General features: G+C 40.7%; 2 protein-coding genes across 2 annotated transcripts in view; both read left to right on the top strand.

Annotated features, from left to right (window-relative positions):
* Positions 1 to 447: 447 nt before the first annotated feature.
* LOC128358357 (guanine nucleotide-binding protein G(i) subunit alpha-1) lies at positions 448 to 9,563 on the top strand. The gene is made up of 9 exons (XM_053318603.1): positions 448 to 942; positions 4,784 to 4,826; positions 5,312 to 5,453; positions 7,285 to 7,442; positions 7,553 to 7,681; positions 7,995 to 8,124; positions 8,216 to 8,369; positions 9,062 to 9,254; positions 9,431 to 9,563. Exons 1-8 carry the CDS (start codon positions 825 to 827, stop codon positions 9,250 to 9,252), a joined length of 1,065 nt encoding a protein of 354 aa, XP_053174578.1. The 5' UTR covers positions 448 to 824; the 3' UTR covers positions 9,253 to 9,254; positions 9,431 to 9,563.
* Positions 9,564 to 18,885: 9,322 nt separating this feature from the next.
* Positions 18,886 to 20,798, top strand: part of LOC128358358 (membrane-associated guanylate kinase, WW and PDZ domain-containing protein 2-like) — a 74,380-nt gene continuing 72,467 nt past the window's right edge. Inside the window, exon 1 of the mRNA XM_053318604.1 lies at positions 18,886 to 19,183. Coding sequence (XP_053174579.1) covers positions 18,886 to 19,183 — 298 coding nt within the window. The remainder of the gene's footprint in view (positions 19,184 to 20,798) is intronic.

The following is a 20,798-nucleotide window of genomic DNA, read 5'->3' as shown; positions in this document are numbered from 1 at the left end:
TGCATGGGGAGGGAAAAAAGTGTGAAGAAAGTCAAAAAGCTGAAACTCATTGGTCTGTTAATTAATAAAGTTATCCTATACTATGTTGTGTTGCTGGAGCTTTGACCTTCTACGTCACGCTTATGAAAATTGAATACCGGACCAGGATTGTCTTCAAAAACTATTTATGATGTCACATATCATGCTTGTAGGCCCACCCCTACAAGCAATCAGATTTTCAGCACAGAGAAACTTTCCACTGTCAGCAAATACATATGAAAACAGCGTAGTGTCAAACTGCACATTGTACGTCATTCTGCACAGTGAAGCCCCCAAAAATCCAAAAATCCAACTGTGGTAACAAGCGGAAAACCCATATTTTGAGTGGAAGAGGACTTTAACATTTTTGAAAGAAAATCTTGTTGCTCTGCAGCGCATGCGCATCTCACAGCTATGTGAGAAGAACAGGAAACGAGTATTTTCAGACTCGGACGCAGAAGCAGCCCTCTACACGTCTACTCCTCTAATTTGATCATTTTATTAATGCTGGCTGTGCGTGACACCTTCTACGGGTAGAAACGCCAGTAAAAGAGCCAGCTGCGACAGTTATTAGAAACATTTGAGGCGTCTTTGACTGTGAAATCGGAGGCTTGAGTGTGAGGCCAGGGCGTGTTTGAATCTCAACAGTTGGAGAGACCAGCGTGCCTCCTCCTCCTCCTCACTCCTCCCTCCTTGGTGGATGCTAGCTCGGTAGCCCTTTGCATGTCGTAGCGCTCGTAGTTCAAAAGTTGTGTCTCGTCTACAGTTTTTGTTTGTATTTGTATCGGAGGTCAGGCTAGAAGAAGATGGGATGTACTCTGAGCACGGACGACAAGGCGGCGCAGGAGCGCAGCAAGATGATCGACAGAAACCTGCGGGACGACGGAGAGAAAGCCGCCCGGGAGGTGAAGCTGCTGCTGCTCGGTAAGAAGGAAGATGGATGGACGGGGTGTCGTTGTAGTTAGCTGGGGAGGAACCCTTGCTACCGCTGCAAACATACAGCCAACATTTACACCTCACAACTGCGCTTATATGTCATTAAATTAGCCGCAGTGGCGTCTAGTCTCCACAGGAGGTGAACTTTAGTGAAACACAAACAAACCGAGCACTTGGAGACATTTCTGGGCTTCATATGAACGGTGGTGCAGTTAGCTGAAAAGTTTAGCTGTCCTGTTGTCCCTCTTGTTTTTCTCTCTTCGGCAAATTACAATTAATCAGCGTTAATTAAACACTCGGTGATTAAGTTTAATCGCTGCCCCACTAGCGTCAGTTTGGTCGGTAAGCTAATTTAGCTCTTAGCTGCTTAACGCTAACTAGCCTCCCTCTACCGTAGCTCGGATTAGTTAGCAGCTTAACATCAAACAATCATCCAAATGTTATCTGAAAACGGGTCTGCTTGTCTGACAATGTGTGTACAGTTGTCGCCAGTGTGGTTGATTGTATTCATTGTTAGTTTCAAAGCTATCTTCCCGATTCTCAGTCATCCATCACATGAAATGAACACTAACGCATTTCAGAGGCCGGTTCACTCCCAAACTGGTGGAAACTACCGTGCGTGTGTGTTTTCACTGATTTAAAGTAAATCAAAAAATCCCACTTATGCGACGTAGATGTTGATGTAGTGGTGGTTTTTAGTGATAATACCAACTGATCAACTAGTCTGAAAGTTTGAGATAACTCAGCCTGCTCGGAAAACATGTTTATTATTTGTTAGTTATTTTACAAGTTATTAAATAGTCCATCCGGACATGTTTTATGCCATGAAACCTTCAATATTAAAGTGAAGTCTGTCTCATAGAGGTTAACAACCTTGCACGATTACACATTCTCTCTTAATTTAAAAGGCTACTATATGAATATTCATTTTTTTCCAAGTATGGTGAGGTGATAGGGTGTCTGAGGGAGAAAAGACATTAGTGTGGTTATTTGAATGTGGTGGCCTGACAGGCGGAGGCTTTCACTCCCATTTCAATCAGCTAGAACAGGCAAATATGTCCAGAAAGTCATATCACTCAAATGTTATGCAGTCTTTAAGATGACATAAACACAGCATTAAAGTCATACCACAACTAATCCAAGCATCTCTCAGCTTAATCTGGAATTGTTTAATTTAATGGAAAACGTCCACACATTCCCTCATTTCTTCACATTACTAGTACTTGATGTCCACCGCTGACTGTCAGAAAAGACGGCCAAAAGGTTGCGTGGCAACCTGTGCGGCCTAGCTGACAGCAATAAGCATTTGTGGCAACTATGTACATACAACAGAAGCAGCTAGTGCATGCTAAGTGGATGTCTGCCTGGGCCATGCAGTCTGTGAGCTGTTCACACATTGCAGGGCTCTTCTGCATCTTTTACTTCATTTGTGCTTCGGCAGGTGTGTGTATGTGTGTATATGTCTGTGTGTGACACCATGTCTACACTGTACATGTACTGCGTCAGCCGCAGCAGTCAGTTGTTGTATTTCTGTGCGTCATTTGAGATGTACCTTATTTGAATTTTCATGGTTGTGTTTTTTTCCTGTCACGATTCCCTCAAGCACCTGCATGAGATGTGTGGGGTTGGTTTGTGGATTTATTGTCTGATGGGGCAATTACCATATTTCTTTGAAGACATGGATGTGTTTCACTGCCACATTTGTAACGTTGGATATATATTTTATAGCGTGTGTGTTTCTGTATGAGGCAGAGAGATACGCAGCTTTACCTGACATGTTTATTGCAGTTTGCTGCTCTGTCAGGCACCCACTGGGGTGTTTGCATTAATGCAGTAATCTGCAAATGACATGCTTTGAGATGAGTGTTTTGAGTGGGAGGTTTGCTTCAGATGTACACTGCTTGTTTACGGCACAAAGGCAAATCGTAAAGATTTTTGTTTCTGTGCAGAAGCATTTGTGTCTCACAGCTGCAGATAAAGCAGCAAAGAATAGAATAGATGCAGGCACAGTGTTTATTGTACACTGGGGGGATTTATGTGTCTCATATAACCTAAAGGGGAATGTATAGTCATATCAAACATCATTTACAGTCTTGAACTCGCTTACCTTTTCCACTTTTTGTCATAATTGCTGACCATTATGTCTCTTCCAGCAGCTTACTAAGGTTTGAGTGTGGTTCTGGAAATGTTTTATGATGTTTGCAGTAATATTAGCTTTGTGTCTGTGGTGCGCAGCTGTTTATCATATGGGACTACGAATTGGTGAACAGTTCTCCTCACCAGGGAGCCGTGAGTCCCTGCAGAGGTCAGGTAATTAAAATGTTGTGTGCTCAGCTGAAAACATGCCGGTACCTCAGAGGGAGCTGGAGAGGTGACATGAGAACCTGTGCACCTAGTTAATTCAAATAGATTTACACCATCTTATATTTCCTACACGTTTTAGCTTTTACCTTTCTAAGTAGTGTTGTGTATTGATTTCATATAAATCAAATGGCCCATATTAGATGCATCTGACAGCTTTGAGTCTGGCCCGCTAGCCTGATGCAGCGTGAGTTTCTAACCCGGGGATGTTTAAGTTGTGTATAATCTCATTGACGAGAGGATCCAGTTGATTAATCCAATTGTGCTGTGACCCGCCTAAACCGGCCTGAGACGCGTCCTCGCTGCAGTCGGTGACAGTGCAGCCGGTGATGTGCTTCAGATTAGCGTGAACAAAATTCTGTGTTTGGCAGTGATTTTTGTTGGTGTGAGATTTAAGTTGCCAATATCTCATTAACAAAGCAGCTCATGCTTGACTGATGTGTTATAATTGAAGGGCAACACAATGAATCAAAAGATTGATGAGTGTACTTTCATATTCCCAGGAGGATCAAGTTTGGTGTTTCACTCTGATCATTTTTCATCATCTGACAAATGCAAAATCATTCAAAACATAAATGATACATGTTTGTCTGTGCTAAAATGCAACTTTTGTGTTTGAAATAAGTGATCGAACAAAGAATATGCTTAAAAACAAGAGATTATCTGTACATCTCCTGATTGAAAGAGAAGCAGACTAATAAAACAAAACCTTTTTCAGAATCTGAAGGCAAAATTCCACTTTACATATTTATTTACATATCTATTTTTATGTTTCGACATGTTAGTATACACAGTGCATTAATAAATGACACAAGGGGGTATCCCATGCCCAGTTTATACCTGGCAGCAAGGAGCCATCTGTATCTGGATGCATCATGTGGATAAATGTGAAACGGATGTTAATGCACAAAGAATTTATTGGGATGGGAATGCGATTGGATCGGACAGACAACATCTGGATCATCCGGATCACAGCCAGGTGTAAATGCAGTCCATACCTGTGATCACATGCGTGTTTCTCTGCCAGTTGCACATTGAAAGGTCAACTAACTCCACCTCTTCCTGCTAGTTTATGCTACAAGTTTTAGCAGCAGTTGGGAAGTCCTCCCTGGCAGAGAATACATTGGAAGTGAATTACGTCTGTCTCTTGGGACGCGCCATGTTTGTTGACAAGTCTGCCAGCCATGCTCAACTAATTTGTATATTGAGATCTGATTATAATGCAGAAATGAAATGAGCGCATCTTAATACTAGTTGTAAATGCAAAAGGCTCATCGGCGGAACGACAGATCACATGTTAACAGCGGGTGGAAACTGCGCCAAGAGAACCAGCCAGAATGACCATTTCAAACAAATTAATTGTGATGCCTTTTTGGCGGTATTGTTCATTTTGCAGCTGCTTGTCTGTGATTTATACATGAAATAACTAACCACAAATTTTGTTTTTATCCCAACTGTTGTGTTTTAGGTGCTGGAGAGTCTGGAAAGAGTACAATTGTTAAACAGATGAAGTAAGTGTGGATGATCGTCATCACATTTAACAACACATGCTGAAACACTTCATCACAATCAAGTGTTTCAGTCTCAGTGACACTTGTCAGACTGCATGAGAGCACACACTTTAGTATGTGTATGTATATATGTGTGTGTGTGTGTGTGTGTGTGTGTATATAACCATAACCATAACCATAACCTGATACAGCTGTGCTTATTAGTTATTAACAGGTGAGACACCCATAACACTTTCACAGTGTGTGAAATCATTCATTAGTTCACTCGTGGTGTTCCCTTTATAATGGACAATCAGTCATTTACTCACTCAGCCTCATTGCACACTGAATTGACACTTCAGACACTTCTCAGCCCTCAATTTGCTTCATTTATTGTTTCTTACCTGGAATTTTCTGTAATGTAGATTATAATGATGTGTTTTATGAACAAATCAACAATAAAGCTACTTGTATACCTCTGTTAATTTCCTTTCTTTGTGTGTCAGGATCATCCATGAAGCCGGCTACTCAGAGGAGGAGTGTAAGCAGTACAAGGCAGTTGTCTACAGCAACACCATCCAGTCCATTATTGCCATCATCAGAGCTATGGGACGACTCAAGATTGACTTTGCTGATGCAGCCAGAGCGGTAAGTGAAGGAAAACAAAGTTGGAATTTAACTGTTCCCAGGACTTGTTTTTCCCCCCTCAATATTGATATAAAGCTCTATGCTATAAGGACAATAGTTACTTAGTCTAATGTCACCCTTCCCTAGTGGGCAGCTGTATCAAATAGACAATATTGAATTAAAGCAAAGGCTTACAGATATAAAGTGTACGCTGGTCCATCAGTTGAGATGATCATGCTGCTGCACTGCTGATAGGACATGTCTAATTTCTTGTTCATGCACTGAAGTGATACTGGTCACCTAAAGTTTAACACTCTTTATCAGCAAAATTTTAGTTCTCTATTTTCCAATACCACATGCTGTAGTTAAATAAAGTGCAGGCTGCTGAGTTTATTTCTGCTGCCTTCAGTTATCGTCAACAGACTCCTGTTTCTGTTTTTTGTTTTTTTTTAATCTGTTTTTTTCCCTGGCATAACAAGAGGCCTAGTCATTGCCTAAGTATGACTGGCCTTGCTCTGTCATCGTGACCAATTTTACACCCAAAGCCTTTTCTTTCCTGATTTCTATGCTGTTATACAATAGAGAATCAATTTTCATCAGACATTTTGTAGCTTATAAAATCTAATTTTATGCACAGTGTCAAGGAGAATAGGACTGGAGCAGACATATTAATATGTCTGCATTAATTCATCACCTCATTTGTTCCAAAAACAGGAACATTTGTAAGTGACAGAAATCTCCTGGTGTGACTTTGTGAAAAATGACTTCATTTAGTTCGTCAGTTAGGATTAATGCATTATAGATATCATCTTTATTGTCTCGCACTTGATTTCTTTTCAATCTGTACGTGTTTCCACACAGAAACATAAGATAAACACACCACAAACAATATGTGCTATTAGACAAGGGGGCTATTCCAGGTAGGAGGTTCAACAAACTCTGAGTCTAACCCTGAACTCTGAGTTGACTTACTCTGAGATGGGAAACTCTGAGTATCCGGTTCCAGAACAGCTGATCTGAATTAGTTCAATCAACTCTGAATATGTTCACCTTGAGTTTAGCGCGTGCGCCACCACTATTAAAAGCCATCATCGATGGAGCTCCCATGCCTTGATTCACCATGGCAACTACTGAGAAAACAAGATCGAGTTACGTCACCTCACTGTAACTGGAGCTCCCCCTGCAGGCCTGTGGCGAATATGATCATATATTTCACAAAAAGTACCGCTGCAGACGCTAAGGAGAGAGAAGCAGCATGGGAGCAAGTTGCTGCCCGAGTCAATGCTTATGTTTTAATACACCACTCCACTGACTTAATTTACCTCACTTAAAATTGTAGCATACAGGTGAAAAAGTGGTGTAACGTAATAAGAAGCAGCTAAAAATGAAATAATAAAACATAATTCAGAAAAGTAAGAAATGGACAACCCATGTCTGGCAGCTTGCTTCAGGTAGGAGGAGACAGGTAGAAACTCAGGGTTTCTTAAAGAAAACCTGCCAGCGAGCAGGTTATGTTCAGAGTCAGTTACCATGGTGACTGACTCGGAGTTTCAGTTACCTCTCTTTCTGGAACGGATAACACAGAGTTTCCCTCATCTCAGAGTTAACTTACTCTGAGTTTTCCACATAACCCGCTTTCTGGAATACCCCCCCCAGATCTAATGTATTGTTGCTGTGACACAGTAAATGTGTCTTATGTTTGTATTTGTACTTTCTTTTAATAATTGAGGCATAATTAGCATTTTTCAGACAACCAACCAGTAACATGTCACAGCAAAACTGACTGGAATGTGTAAACATATGAAAAAACAATTGATTATTACTTCAACTGGAGTGGCTTTTGTCTCGTTAGGATGATGCGCGGCAGCTGTTTGTGTTGGCCGGCTCAGCAGAGGAGGGCTTCATGACAGGCGAGCTGGCCGGGGTCATCCAGCGGCTGTGGAAGGACGGAGGAGTACAGGCCTGCTTCAGCCGCTCCCGAGAGTACCAGCTCAATGACTCAGCAGCATAGTAAGGAGGATGCACTGACACATATTGTACTTGATAGAAAAATGACTTACATCTTAATCTGCAATAGTTACCTATTTTTCTGCATCATGTTGATTTTTCTCTTCCCAAAGCTACCTGAATGACTTGGACAGGATATCCCACGGTGCGTATGTGCCCACCCAACAGGATGTGTTGAGGACCAGGGTCAAAACTACCGGTATTGTGGAAACACACTTCACTTTCAAGGACCTGCATTTCAAGTGAGCTCCACCTCCACTGATTGTCCAGTCATTTAACCCTTTTTACATGCTCACTGCTGCTCTCCTTGTTGTTGATGTCCTTTTCAGTTTGTAAATCATATTTTTTTTTTCATAGTAACAAGCCCACAAAGAAATGAGTTACTCCCATGTCTTTGAATCAAATGAAGATTGTACAGTGTGCTCTCCAGTAAAGCATCCAGTGATCCTTTTGAGAATACAAAGTGGTTACATGGAAAAAGTATTATGAGTGGCTGACAGGATGAATTGTCAGAGTTGTGATGCATTTTAATAAATGTGTCTGTGATCTCTACAGAATGTTTGATGTCGGCGGACAGAGATCAGAGAGGAAGAAGTGGATCCACTGTTTCGAGGGAGTCACTGCCATCATCTTCTGTGTGGCTCTGAGTGATTACGACCTGGTGCTGGCTGAAGATGAAGAGATGGTAAAAAAAATGTTATCCTTTAGTCTGCTTTTTTTTTAGTCTGTGCAATTTCTTTGACTGGTTACCATTGTGTGACTCTGCTCTCACACAGAACCGAATGCATGAGAGCATGAAGCTGTTCGACTCCATCTGCAACAACAAATGGTTCACAGACACCTCCATCATCCTCTTCCTCAACAAGAAAGACCTGTTTGAGGAAAAGATTAAGAAGAGCCCTCTTACAATCTGCTACCCAGAATATGCAGGTGAGAGAAAGAGAGACATCAGATAGTGGTCTTTAAGTGCAAACACTGACAGCAGGGCTGCACGTCCTTAAACATCATGAAAATGTCATCTATGACTCTTTAGTTGAGGCCTTTAAAGGTTTTAGACATGATCATAGTCGATGAAAAAGCTGAAAGAAGCATACTCAAAACTATGTTTCTACTAACTTGTGCCATCAGGATAATAATAACCTATAAAACATAAAATAATTCCACATGTAACGGTTTTACCTTTTCTTTCCCCTGTTTTTTTTAATGTTTCGTTTTACAGATGTACATCCAGAACATACTCTTTCACATTCAGTCCTCCATTTTCTTACACTCTCAGCTTGTCTGCCTCTCGTGGCCTCTTGAAAGGTGTGGCAACCTCTTCAGATGACACAAAGTTTCTCTATTCTTCTCTCTGCTCTGCTGCTGAACTGCGTGGGCTGCTCCATGTTTGACAACGTGTCCTTGTTCAGTTCAACAATCATTGTTAATACTCATATTTCACTCATGCATACACCTAGTGTAGTTTTTAAGTCAGTAAGAATGCTTTATTTTAATTGGCAATTTTGCAATAATAAGGTCTAACAACAACTCTTATATTTGATTTGTATCAAGCTCTGATACAATGTCCTTGTATTTCTTTTTTCTTCTAATTGTGTCCCTTTTGTCCCCTCACCTTCTTTCAGGCTCCAACACTTATGAGGAGGCAGCAGCTTACATTCAGTGCCAGTTCGAGGACCTGAACAAGAGAAAGGACACCAAGGAGATCTACACCCACTTCACATGTGCCACCGACACCAAGAACGTGCAGTTTGTGTTCGATGCCGTCACTGACGTCATCATCAAGAACAACCTGAAGGACTGCGGCCTTTTCTAAAGGTAACAAGGACAAGCTGATAGTCAGTGTGAATGCTGTTAGATTCTGTTTTGTTTTTGCATGTGGATGGATCATTCATAAAGGTTTGTTTCTTGTGTTATTTAGATTTTTGGAGAATTTAATGAATATTATTGTCTTCTCTAATCGCAGTGTATTTGTTTGTCCTCTTTCTGCTCAGGCAGCCTGGTGGCCGACTTACCAAGTGACTTTGAGTCTGAACTTCACGGACACCGCTGAGTGTCACTTTTAACCTCTTATTAACTTATGTTCATCTCTAAAAGTTTTAAAGACGGAGTGTAGAAAAACATTTTGTGTAAAATATTTGTACAACTGTCTATGGCCGGGGATTTTTCACTTTTTAAAATGTGCTTGTTTTACCTATCATTATTTTTAATTTTTATATGAAAAGGGGGGGGCCTCTGCATTTTTTTTTTTTTTGTCCATGAATGAACACTTTTGTCTTTTGTTTGTAAGTGCTTGTGCCTTGCATGCCTTAGTTGCAGTGTTTTCTTTACGTTGACGTAGATGTTAGGTTTATGTAGATGTTACCATTGAACTCTTCCCGAGAACCCCCAGTCCATAGTATCTTTTATTTTTTCCTCTGATTGTCACGTCATTTTTCTCCTCCTTGGACAAACTAAGCAAGACCAATTCTCTCTACAGACCAATTCACTTTGACATACTGTGAGCTGTGTGTAAACCTTTTCAGATGTGCATGTGTGCAGCAATTGGGAGCTTTGTTTCAATTGAAGCCTGTGTGAGCAATTTGGCATGCATGGACTGAATGTGGATGTGTGTGTGCGTGAGTGGATGTGTGCACAATATAGAAAAAAGGGACTTTATTCCTCTACTTGTCATCCTCTTTCAAAGTTTTATTTTTCTAAGCGACCAAAAAAAAAGCTACTCTCTAATTAATGCGAGCACGTTGTTGGTGCGCCGCTACAAACTGTAACATTCCTGATTGAATCGTGACGTAAAGAGAAGCTTTGAAAAGAGGATGCCAATGGCGGCCTTGTAGCAGACAGTAGGACCACATGTAGATCTGTGCATAGACAGGTGGCTGGGTACAAGCGCACTGTTATTGATCATGATCTGTGATGGTTTCAAGTTACATATCCCCCCATACATCCCAGCCCCTCTGTTTCCATTGGATGGGGACATTAGTGGACTAATCTCCATGATTTTGCTAATAAAAGAGCTGCTATGGTGAAACCATGGCATCTTATGCAACAAACACTTTTTCTCATGTCTTTATTGGGTTTGAATTTTTTGGGAAAACATTTGACTGATGGTGATGAACATAAAATGCAACTGACAGCAATGTACAAAAGTGAAACCAACTGAATTAAATTTTTATTTATGTAGCACTTTTCAAAACACAGTTACAGTGTACAAAGCGCATTACTATAAAAACAGAGCGCATTGTAAAACAGACAAAAATTACATGAAATATAAATGAATTCACTTACAAGCAAGTTTTAAAAAGTTGGTCTTTAAAAGTGATTAAAGGTGGACTCTTGTCTCCCTCCTCTGGTGGTGAGAGTAATTTAAAGAGGTGGATAAATTGTTTTGAGCGTCAACAACCCTCAAAATAACTTGTTTGACAATCAACATTTGATCCATTTGGTCCAGTAACATTTGGAAAGTCTAGAGGAAGCAATTAAATTAATTTATTCCCATTTAAGTTAGCTGGTGTTAAGTCTCTGCCTGTACAGTTTGTGCAGTAAATGGTCTGTACTTTACTTGATATAGCGCTTTTCTAGTCGTTATGACCACTCAAAGTGCTTTTACACTACATGTCTCATTCATGCATTCACACACATCATACACTGATGGCAGGGTATCTACTACGCAGGGTGTTCAACCTGCTCATCAGGAGGAAAATAACCAATCATACATATTCATACAATTTGGGGTTAAGTATCTTGCCCAAGAACACCTCGACATGCGGACTAGAGGAGCTGGGAATCGAACCAATCTTCCAACTGGTGGACGACTGCTCTACCTCCTGAGCCACATTAAGATATCTGATATATATAACTTCAAGTCTTGAAATGAATACAACAACAAGTAGCAAGTATAGAGGGGGATGTTTTACTGATGCCAGAGAAGGAGTTACAGTAGTCCAATCAACTGGTAATGACAGTTTCCAGATGTTTGGCAGAAAGAAATGGTCTAATCCTTGAAGTGTTTCTGATACAATGAAAGCAGGATTGAGCCAAAAATGACACAAAGATTTCTGCAATGCAAGGTTAGCCTCCTGAATAATACAATGAACCAAGACTGATATTTGCCCTATCTTGAGCTATGATCAATATTTCTGTCCTTATCAACATTAAGCTGCAAGACATGTTGTGACATCCTCTTGTGGATGTTATGAAAGCAGTTTTGCAAGTTGACCGTGTTCTGATAATTGTTTGCAGGGTCACAGCTTGGATAGATCTGTGTATCGTTTGCATGAGAATGGAAACAGATATTGTCTACATATCAGATGGCCTAGAGGGAGTATGCACATGGAAAAGAGGACAGGACCCAGCATGGAGCCTTGGTGTACCCCACAGTGAACACCTGTTGCTGCTTACCCTGCGTCACTAACATCAATGCAGAAACGCCTGTGAAATGATTAGTCGATCATCAGAGAATTGGACGGTAACTATTTTGATCATTTGTAAGTTGTCACCACAAGTTATTTTATAAGCAAAATGCCAAATATTTCCCAGTCAGATATTAAGTATAAGTTGTTTTATTACATTTAAACATATTTGTGTCTTAGAGGTTTGTTTGCAGAAACAATATTTGAAGATGTCAATTCGGACTTCGACTTTCGCAATTTTATTTCCATTATTAGAAAAAGTGATTAATCAAGAAAGAAATGGTCAGATGAATACATTAAGGTAAATAATTGTTAGCTGCAACCCTACTACCAAAAATTACTTGTGAGAAATGTGGGTTTAATCATGTCTCATGCTTTCATGATCACAAAGAAAGATAACCATGTGCTTATAATTATTTTTTATCAGGGTATTTGTGTCCCATGATGAAGAATGACCTTCCCAGCTCATGTTATCATAAACACTGCCACCATCATTATCAATAATGGTGAAAATGAAATTTAAAGAAATTAAGCAGTACATCATTTTAAGGATGACTATGGTGTTGTATTAACATATTCCAGGTAGAAGCAAATCTAATTAGGTGTGTTTTTTCACAGGCTCAGGGCTAAAAAACAAAAATCAAAACAAAATCAGCAACAAAAACAAGCTGTTGATGTTACAAGATGTTCTTTTCAGATATAGACATAATTTCACAGTTTGGGTCTAAACTACAGAAAGCACAGTGTCTTAGTTTTTGGTTTGGTGAGTAGCAGATCCTATCTGGTATTTATCAATGAAAGCCCAGTACTAATGTTAAATGAACCCTAATCCTACAGTGTACAAGGGACATCGCTGCATCATATCTTTAAGTAGTCAAGAGCAAGTCTCATGAATATATTTATAGATAAGTAGAAGAATTACAATGTTTATCCTAAAATTAACCTGAAGCTGAAGCCAACAGAAGTGATATTTAAAAGGATTTAATTGCGTCTTCCAGGCTACTGGACAGTAAATAGTTCCCTCTAGGGGACACAGAGAGTAACTGCATGTACTGGCCAACATAGATGACTGCTTAATGGTCATAAAGGAGACAACTGAGGAAAATCTAATCACCAGCCTTAATATAATTAACATAGATTGTTTCTGACAAAGATGTATTGGCCCTTTATACACAATCTCCATTGGAAATGCCCCAAGATTAGGACTAATTAATCCAGAACGAGAGGAGAAAGTGATTTTCTACCAAGCTGTGGTGATTTAAAGCAAGAACTGTGGCCCAGAATCATTTCCAGTATGTATGAGCCGATCAGGCATTAAAGGAAGAGAATTTGAGTTAGTGATAGGATTATCACAACAACTGTCATATTACAGTCTTTTTCTTTTTTTTATATTTTTTCATAAACACTGAAATGATGGCAGCTAACATCCTACAAATGGGTCACAGCAGTGCCAAGGCTGACTCCTGTCTTATGGAGACTTAAGCCATCACTGCTCAAGCACAATGATTAGGCATTAGCTGAGAGGACACTATTTTTGGGAGACATTGTGTGATTTAAAAGCTAACTGCAGAGTCATTTAGTTAATCCTCAAAGCTCTACCTGAGAGATCAAACAGTGTGGATATGAGGCTTCTTCAAAACGCAGGTGTGTACTTGAGGAAAGAGTGAAAGAGAAGAGGATGATGATGCTAATGATGGTGATCAAACAGCTCATCACTTCAGATTGCAGCTGACCCGGGTTTCCAAAGCAAAAGGAATCCAAACCATATATCTCACCAAAAGAAACTCTTTGAAAACAGTGTGTAATAACCAGCTCATTTTTTATCTGTAGCTAAATAGACTTCATATGTGCCACTTATGTGAGTTCACATCTGAGAAACCTGCACAGAAGATAAACTTTGTAAACCATGTAGTGAGTTTTATATTATATCAGTTTGTCCATTAGATGTTTGAAATCTGATAGATATAAGCCCATATTCTTTTTTTTTTTTTTTTACATTACCATGTTGTTGTTATAACACATAAGGATCCTTTAAAGATTCAGTGTGTAGGATTCAGTGGCATCTAGCAATACTCTTCCACCTCCCCATCCAAGCCTGTAGGAGCACATATAGTGATTGAAAAAACCTGCAAAAAATGCAGGGTCTCTTTAGAACCAGTGTTTGGTTTGTCTTCTCTCATCTACTCTCTGTGTGGAAATAAAGTGCTCATTCTAATGTAACAAAATCTCCATTGGATTATACACTAATTAAAGCATGAATATTATTATGAATATTATATTCAATTTCTGCATCTTTGAAGTCCACTTGAGGCACCACAAAACAGTTTTATATTGACACATTTACAGACATGGAGCAACATTATCACTAGTTTGGAGACATATTCTGGTCACCTGATGTTATTCACTTTATGTTTAGCTCTGGTTCAGTCTCCACCAATTCTTTAAGGAATTATTGGGCTCTTGCTCCACTTTCCACCTGCGAGACATTAACTTTATCTGTCTGCTGTTTGGTGCTGGGTAGGTAGAGTAGTGTGGGTTTATCAGAGTTTTTTCACTCAAAGTGACTGGAAACTTCTTTGAGATTGCTGAGAAACAGTCAACTGAAAGATGCTAAATATACTATAACTGCTGTGTCAGGTGATAAGACTGTGTAGTTGTACTTGTACTAAAAGTGATCTCTTTCACATGATGATTCCGAAAATATGTACTGAACAAAGATATGTGTAATTTTCTGCATTTCTGTACTGCAATTTCTTATTTTTTCTCAGCAAATTAAATATTTAACACTAAATCTTGAGCTGAATGTACTAAATCCCCACTGTCACTGTCTGAACAGCTTTCAGCAGTGGAGCACTGTTTGTCGGCTCAGTCATGACACACAGTACATTACTTTCTGGGTAAAAGCTATAAAACCAAAAAAGGCACAGAAAAAATCCTATTGTGAGAAATTTGTCACGAATAGTTGGCTGCTGTTAAAACTTTATAAATTATGCTTGCGTAAGCATTGCTTTGATCTGAACTGAACATAATAGTTTGAAGGAGCGAGCAACTGAAGACTATAAGTCTAATTCAGTGCCACACATCAGAGGGTTCAGAGCAGTGACATGTTAATTTACTGATCTTCATAATGAACAGTGATGCAATCGTTTAGATTCTTAACAATGTGAAAGAGTGACCCAATCTTAAAACTGAATGAAAAATTACAAGTCAGCATAAATGATTTGTAGTCAAATATTATCAGTGATCATATGATATCAGCTGATATGATTGATTTATGAGTCAGACTCTTGTGAGGATGTCTGTGTGGTTTGGTTTGGACTCAGTCTGGACTTTCCACAGGTATACTTTGCCATCACAAGTTTCACTACATAATTAAATCTCATTGTGAGCTTGGAGAAAAAGCCAACATGATTTAGTTGCCAATTCCCTAAAGCCATTCAGTCTAATTAACTTAGTCTGTGTGTGTGTGTGTGTGTGTGTGTGTGTGTGTGTGTCTGTGTGTGTGTGTGTGTCTGTCTGTGTCTGTCTGTGTGTGTCTGTGTGTGTCTGTGTGTGTCTGTGTGTGTTGCGTTTGTGTGTGTGTGTGTGTGTATTGCGTTTGAGTGTGTGCATGTGTGTGGGCGCAGAATTGAAACTGATTTTTAACTGCTGCTCAAGTCCAGCACACCCATGGGTCTCTCACTGTTGCCACTGTATTATTCTATTCCATTTCATTGGTTTAAAATTAAATTTTAAAGTTTAAAATGTCTTTCAAACATTTTAAATGTCTCAGTAGACAGTAGAGAAGAGTTAATATGTTTGTCTGCAGCCTGTTTTGTCTCTTAAAGCTCTGCCACATCAGTGGATAAAATAAAGATGATAAAGGCAGGAGGAGTCGCTCTGCTCTGTTGAGAGTATATGAGTGTCTATGTGAAGGTGACCCCACTCCCCCTCGCCATTGCCGTGCAATAAAAACAACTTAGTGCGCATTTCTTCCCTAACAACAAATGCACAAAGCAGAGAGTCAATGAGGGAGGCAGTGAGCTAAATCCATATAAGCTCTATTGAAATTCCTCCTCTGAGTGCGCAGACTGCCTCGCGTTATTGTATTTTTGCCTTCTGCTGTTGGCAGTCTGCTTTAGGATGCTCATTACTTTCTGTCTATAATGATGATATAAAGTAATATTCTTTTCCTCCTCTTCCATCCTTCACTCAGTGTGCAAAACAAGGTGCAAACATATTTAGAGACAGTCTGGGGAAGCTTGGATAGATGGTTTTGGCACGCAGAATGCCATTTAATACCTTTTTCATTCATTAATGTTGTAGCAGAAAGTAAAATACATGATGGATTTGCTGTAGCTGATCAAACCCACAGTTTTCAAAGAGGGCTGTTTTCTTCATGCTGTATACAATGACAATCAGATTCACTACAATGCTGTTAGGGGCTGGTGTAAGCACACCTCCTGCTAACACTGAGGTGTGAGTGGCCACCCAGACAGACTGAAAGCGTTCGCTGCTCTGTATCCTGTCAAGACAAAATCTCAGAGTGCTGATGAGTCGATTGAAGTGACTCCAAATTTAGACGCTCACGCTCAAAGGTTTGACAACTGATGGGTTTTCTTTTTGTTCTTCTGTCACTTCTATTCTCAAAGGACGGTCCAAAATAATGAACAGTTCTGACCTAGATATAGATAGACGAGCATCAGACAAAAATTTAGTGCATGATTTATCCTGTACACGCAAAAAACAGTCCTTATGTAACAAAAAAAAGCTATAAAGTGACCAATTTTTGTTCTATTTGAAGGCGACGTCAACTGATTTCCTGATTTAGTACTCCTGTAAACCAGCGAGGAGTTAATCTGCCCGTTTAGTGTTGTGCTGTGGTGAAAATGTACAAACTCTCAGTCCTCTATAGTACATGCTCCCTCAACCCTGAACTACATTTTCAGTCAGCCATAGTGCACTTCTGACATCCACCAGCAGAGGCATAAATAAAGCAAAGCAGGGATTCATTTCCCCTCGGTGTGTATAATCTCCTAATCCAGCCAGTTTCAGGATTAGACCAGTACTCTTTCTCCAGTGTGGTGGTCTTTAATAATCATCTAGTCTGCACCATCTGCTTAGAATTAGTGTCTCAAGCATCTGCTTTGGCAGAATGTAAAGTATGACCTAAATGTCAAGACACTGAAGTAAGTAAAGTGACATCACAGAGTGAATCCACTGCTCTTCATAGATTATTTACTGGTTGCAAATGCACAGAGCTTGTGTATGGTAATATTGTTTGCTAGGGAGGATACTCACTATAGAGAAGCACATACATACATACAAAACACACTCATACACACACACTCACTCCTGCACTCACAGGCACTACAGAGAGTGGCAGTAAGAGGGCCTGTCATCCTCAGTAGATCTGGTGGAGCAGCTCTTGACTTATGTGTTAAATATTGAATGAAACTTTACTTCACCGGCTTTGGAGAACTGTGCCACCATGAAAAAGTAATAGCAACAAAAGGATTTGTCATTCTCTGCCGGACTTGGATTTATGTCATCATGGCAATTATGTAATGTCGACTGACTTGAAGAGGCTGAAATTTAAAAAAATAAAAAAAAAATAAAAAAGTGTAGATGCTCAATGTGATTGTTTTTGTATTACAACTGTTTAAAAAGCATCATGAGGTATTTTTTACTGCTTGTAGTGCATGAATGCATATGATAAGGTACTGTACATACAGGGCCAGACTAGTCCACAATGGGGCCTTGTGGCAAAAATGTGCTGTGGCCCCCACTTAACCCTCTTATCTGCCCTACCCTCTCGAAATAATTTACTATAGGCCTCAAAGCAGCTATAATGAATATGTTTATATCAGGAAGGGATCAATGGGGACATTCATTATGATGAACTCACAGACCATTATCACCTAAATCTGCAGTTCCTCTCAGTGGTACATAGTGCTTTAGCATCTTTCAGCTCATTGTTTTGGTTTTCTGGCTGTGAACATGTTTGTGAACATATCTGAGTGTTTATTGGCATGAGAGGGAGAAATGTTTCCCCTGTTGGCGCAGTCCAAATCAAAGCTAAAAGGAGAATGAACAACTAAAAAGTCCAAATGAATGCTAATGATGCTCTGTAGGCTATCTGCTATGCTTACATAGGCAAATGTTTGCTAACAAATATAATATGTCAATGTTGTTAACAACTTGTTCTTGCTGCCCAGGTGACCAGAAACTCAGTGAATACAGTTTTAAAAACTAATTTAGCTATAGAGCCCTTCAATAAGATGGATCCTCAAGATTTGGTAATGAGGTCCATCGTTCATGTGACTTTGTGCTTCATACAGTATTAACAAATATCTTTGCAATTGATTAATTTACCACAAAGTAAGTGCATTTTCCCCCTCTGAGGGTTTTGGGCTAGTTTACATGGATACACACAAATATGGATTGTACATTCCCCTTGAAAAATAGTAATATCACAAAGTTGTTTCTCTCTAAATATGGCTTTCTTCTAGGTTTGATAGGATGCTGCATAGTAAGCAGCAACAACAAAAAAAGTCTTGATTTTTTCCCCCACGATGTCCCAAATAGACTTGCAGGTAAATCAAAGGCTCTATGATAAGGTGTATCTATACAGTAAGTAGTGTAAATGTTCCTCCTACATGTCATGCCCGTGTGTGATCACAGTGAGCCGGAGGAAGCGCCCCTGGCAGTGCAGCGAGAGCGAAGCGCCTCCTGTTATTTCCCCTCCTCTCCATCCTTTTACGCCGAACCAGAACCATTCATCTCTCCCCTCCTTCAGGCTTCACATCCGGGTCATCCGCCAGTATCTGTCTCTTGCGTCTGTGTGTCTGACAGTATAATAATTATTTCATCCGCCGTCGTGCTGTACTGCAGCCCTCTGCCCGACTGCGCGGCTCGCCGAGCGGACACTGCGCCTGGCGTGCACCGGTGATGATGGAGCCACGGGCGCTGTGAAGCTGCAGCCGGTCGCACAAAGGCAGGGATGAGACGGTAGGAGGCTTTTGTATGGGCCAGCCCGCGGTCATTAACTCGCGCTAACGATGTCTAAGAGCCTCAAGAAGAAAAACCACTGGACCAACAAAGTCCACGAAGCAGTGATAACCCGGGGAAAGGAAGGAGAGCTGGGGTTCGAGCTGAAGGGGGGCGCGGAGAACGGCCAGTTCCCCTACTTCGGCGAGGTGAAGCAGGGGAAGGGACTGATCCAGAGCGGCAAACTGGCCCAGGATGAGCTGCTGCTGGAGGTCAACGACATGCCAGTGGCCGGGCTCACTACCCGGGACGTGCTGGCCGTGATTAAACACTGCAAAGACCCTGTCCGCTTCAAATGTGTCAAACAAGGTGAGAAATGATGAGCATGAGAGGGGCCAGGAGCGCACCGCCGCGCAGATTTAAAAGGCGGGGAGGAGTGTGTGTAGTGTTTGTGGACGTGTGTGTGTGACTGGTGTGATTAAGATGTCATTTGTGCAGTCATATGTCAGTCTGCACTAGAAGGAGAATCCTTGTGTTTAGGTGGACAAAGCGTAAACCTCTGCTCAGGCCTGTTTATTTGTGAAATGTAATTACCAACCGCAGTGATGGGTCCAGTCCACCAGGATCAGTAACTATAACGATAGCATCGCTACCAGGAGTAGCCGCCGTTTGTTTATCACAGTGTCGCTGGTTTGATGCCACAGCCTGGAGGGGGTGTGTCCGTTTAGGCGTGATGCCACAGCCTGCGGTTTTCTCCTTATTTTGGTCGAAAAGACTGGGCTCGTTTCAGCCAACAGGCCTGCGCCGTGGATGAAATGTTTTTCTCTTGCTGCTGTAGACAGACAGGCTTCACACAAAAACACACAGACTCTGTTGGCTGCCTGTCCCCATTACTACTACTGTTATTACTGTGTAATCACGCACTGATTTAAAAAAAAAAGAAAAGAAACGTAGGTAGCCTATTTACTGAAGAGCCTGCGGTCATATTGATCAGATCTGGTTGTGTAGTCAACATGGTTTGCTTTAACTCCCGCCCTCCCAATGCAACTCACATACACACACTCAAACTATCTTTGCTTATGAAACCTTTCTGAATTCACAAGTAGAAAATAATTGACCAGGTCTCTTGCAGTCATGGTTTGAGGAGCCTTTGAGTGTTTTGTTATTGTCAGCTGGTGCAGTGTCTTGTATAATTACTGTGGCCTCTGAAGCTGGCTTGTTGTGATGTTTCTGAGCATAGCTGTGGGGTTTATGGCAACAGTGTTGACTGAGTGACCTGCTTCTGTCAGCCAGTGTAAAAGCCGACAGGGTCTCTGTATATGACTAGAACATTGGATTGAAGGAACAGCGGAGGAGATAGTTATCATCACACCCTCTGAGGCTCAGTTTAAGTCCTAATAACTGGCTAAAGGGGCTGAGTTCTCAGCCATGAAATGAGCATTACAGTGGCTTGTTTCTGGGACACGAGTAAAGCAGAAATCAAACTCTCAAACCGCTTTTTATTTTTGGACATTGCAGAGTTTGCTCAGAGAGGATTTGTTTCCACACTCCTCGCCTGCCTGCTCGCTCTCGATCGTGGTGTTTCCATGGGTTGCATCAATGTGATTGATTATTGAGTTAGAGCTGCTGACAGAGTAAGAGCACGCTCTCGTGATGTGTGAGGGGTTAAATGTTAATGTGCATGTATTTCAGACAGATCTATTCTCTCCCTCCGCCCCTCCCTCTCATATCCATTTAAACATGAGTGTATCTGTTTAACTACCCACCTCACACTGTTCTCTAGCTGAATGTGGTCTTTGCTAAGAATGTCCTTGAGCACTCTGTTGTTTGTGCACAGCTTGTTGTCCCTTTCATTGTATTTTTATTTATTTATTTTTGTCCTTGTCCACTCTCTTGCTGTCATATTACTCTTCGATTTAGGGCTGGAAAATATGTCAACATGATATCGATATCATGATATGAGACTAGATATTGTCATAGAGTT

The sequence above is a fragment of the Scomber japonicus genome, chromosome 5 (genome assembly GCF_027409825.1).
Source record: "Scomber japonicus isolate fScoJap1 chromosome 5, fScoJap1.pri, whole genome shotgun sequence".
NCBI lineage: Eukaryota > Metazoa > Chordata > Actinopteri > Scombriformes > Scombridae > Scomber > Scomber japonicus.
Note: the sequence above shows the minus strand (reverse complement) of the source record. Positions and strands in the feature narration are given on the sequence as shown.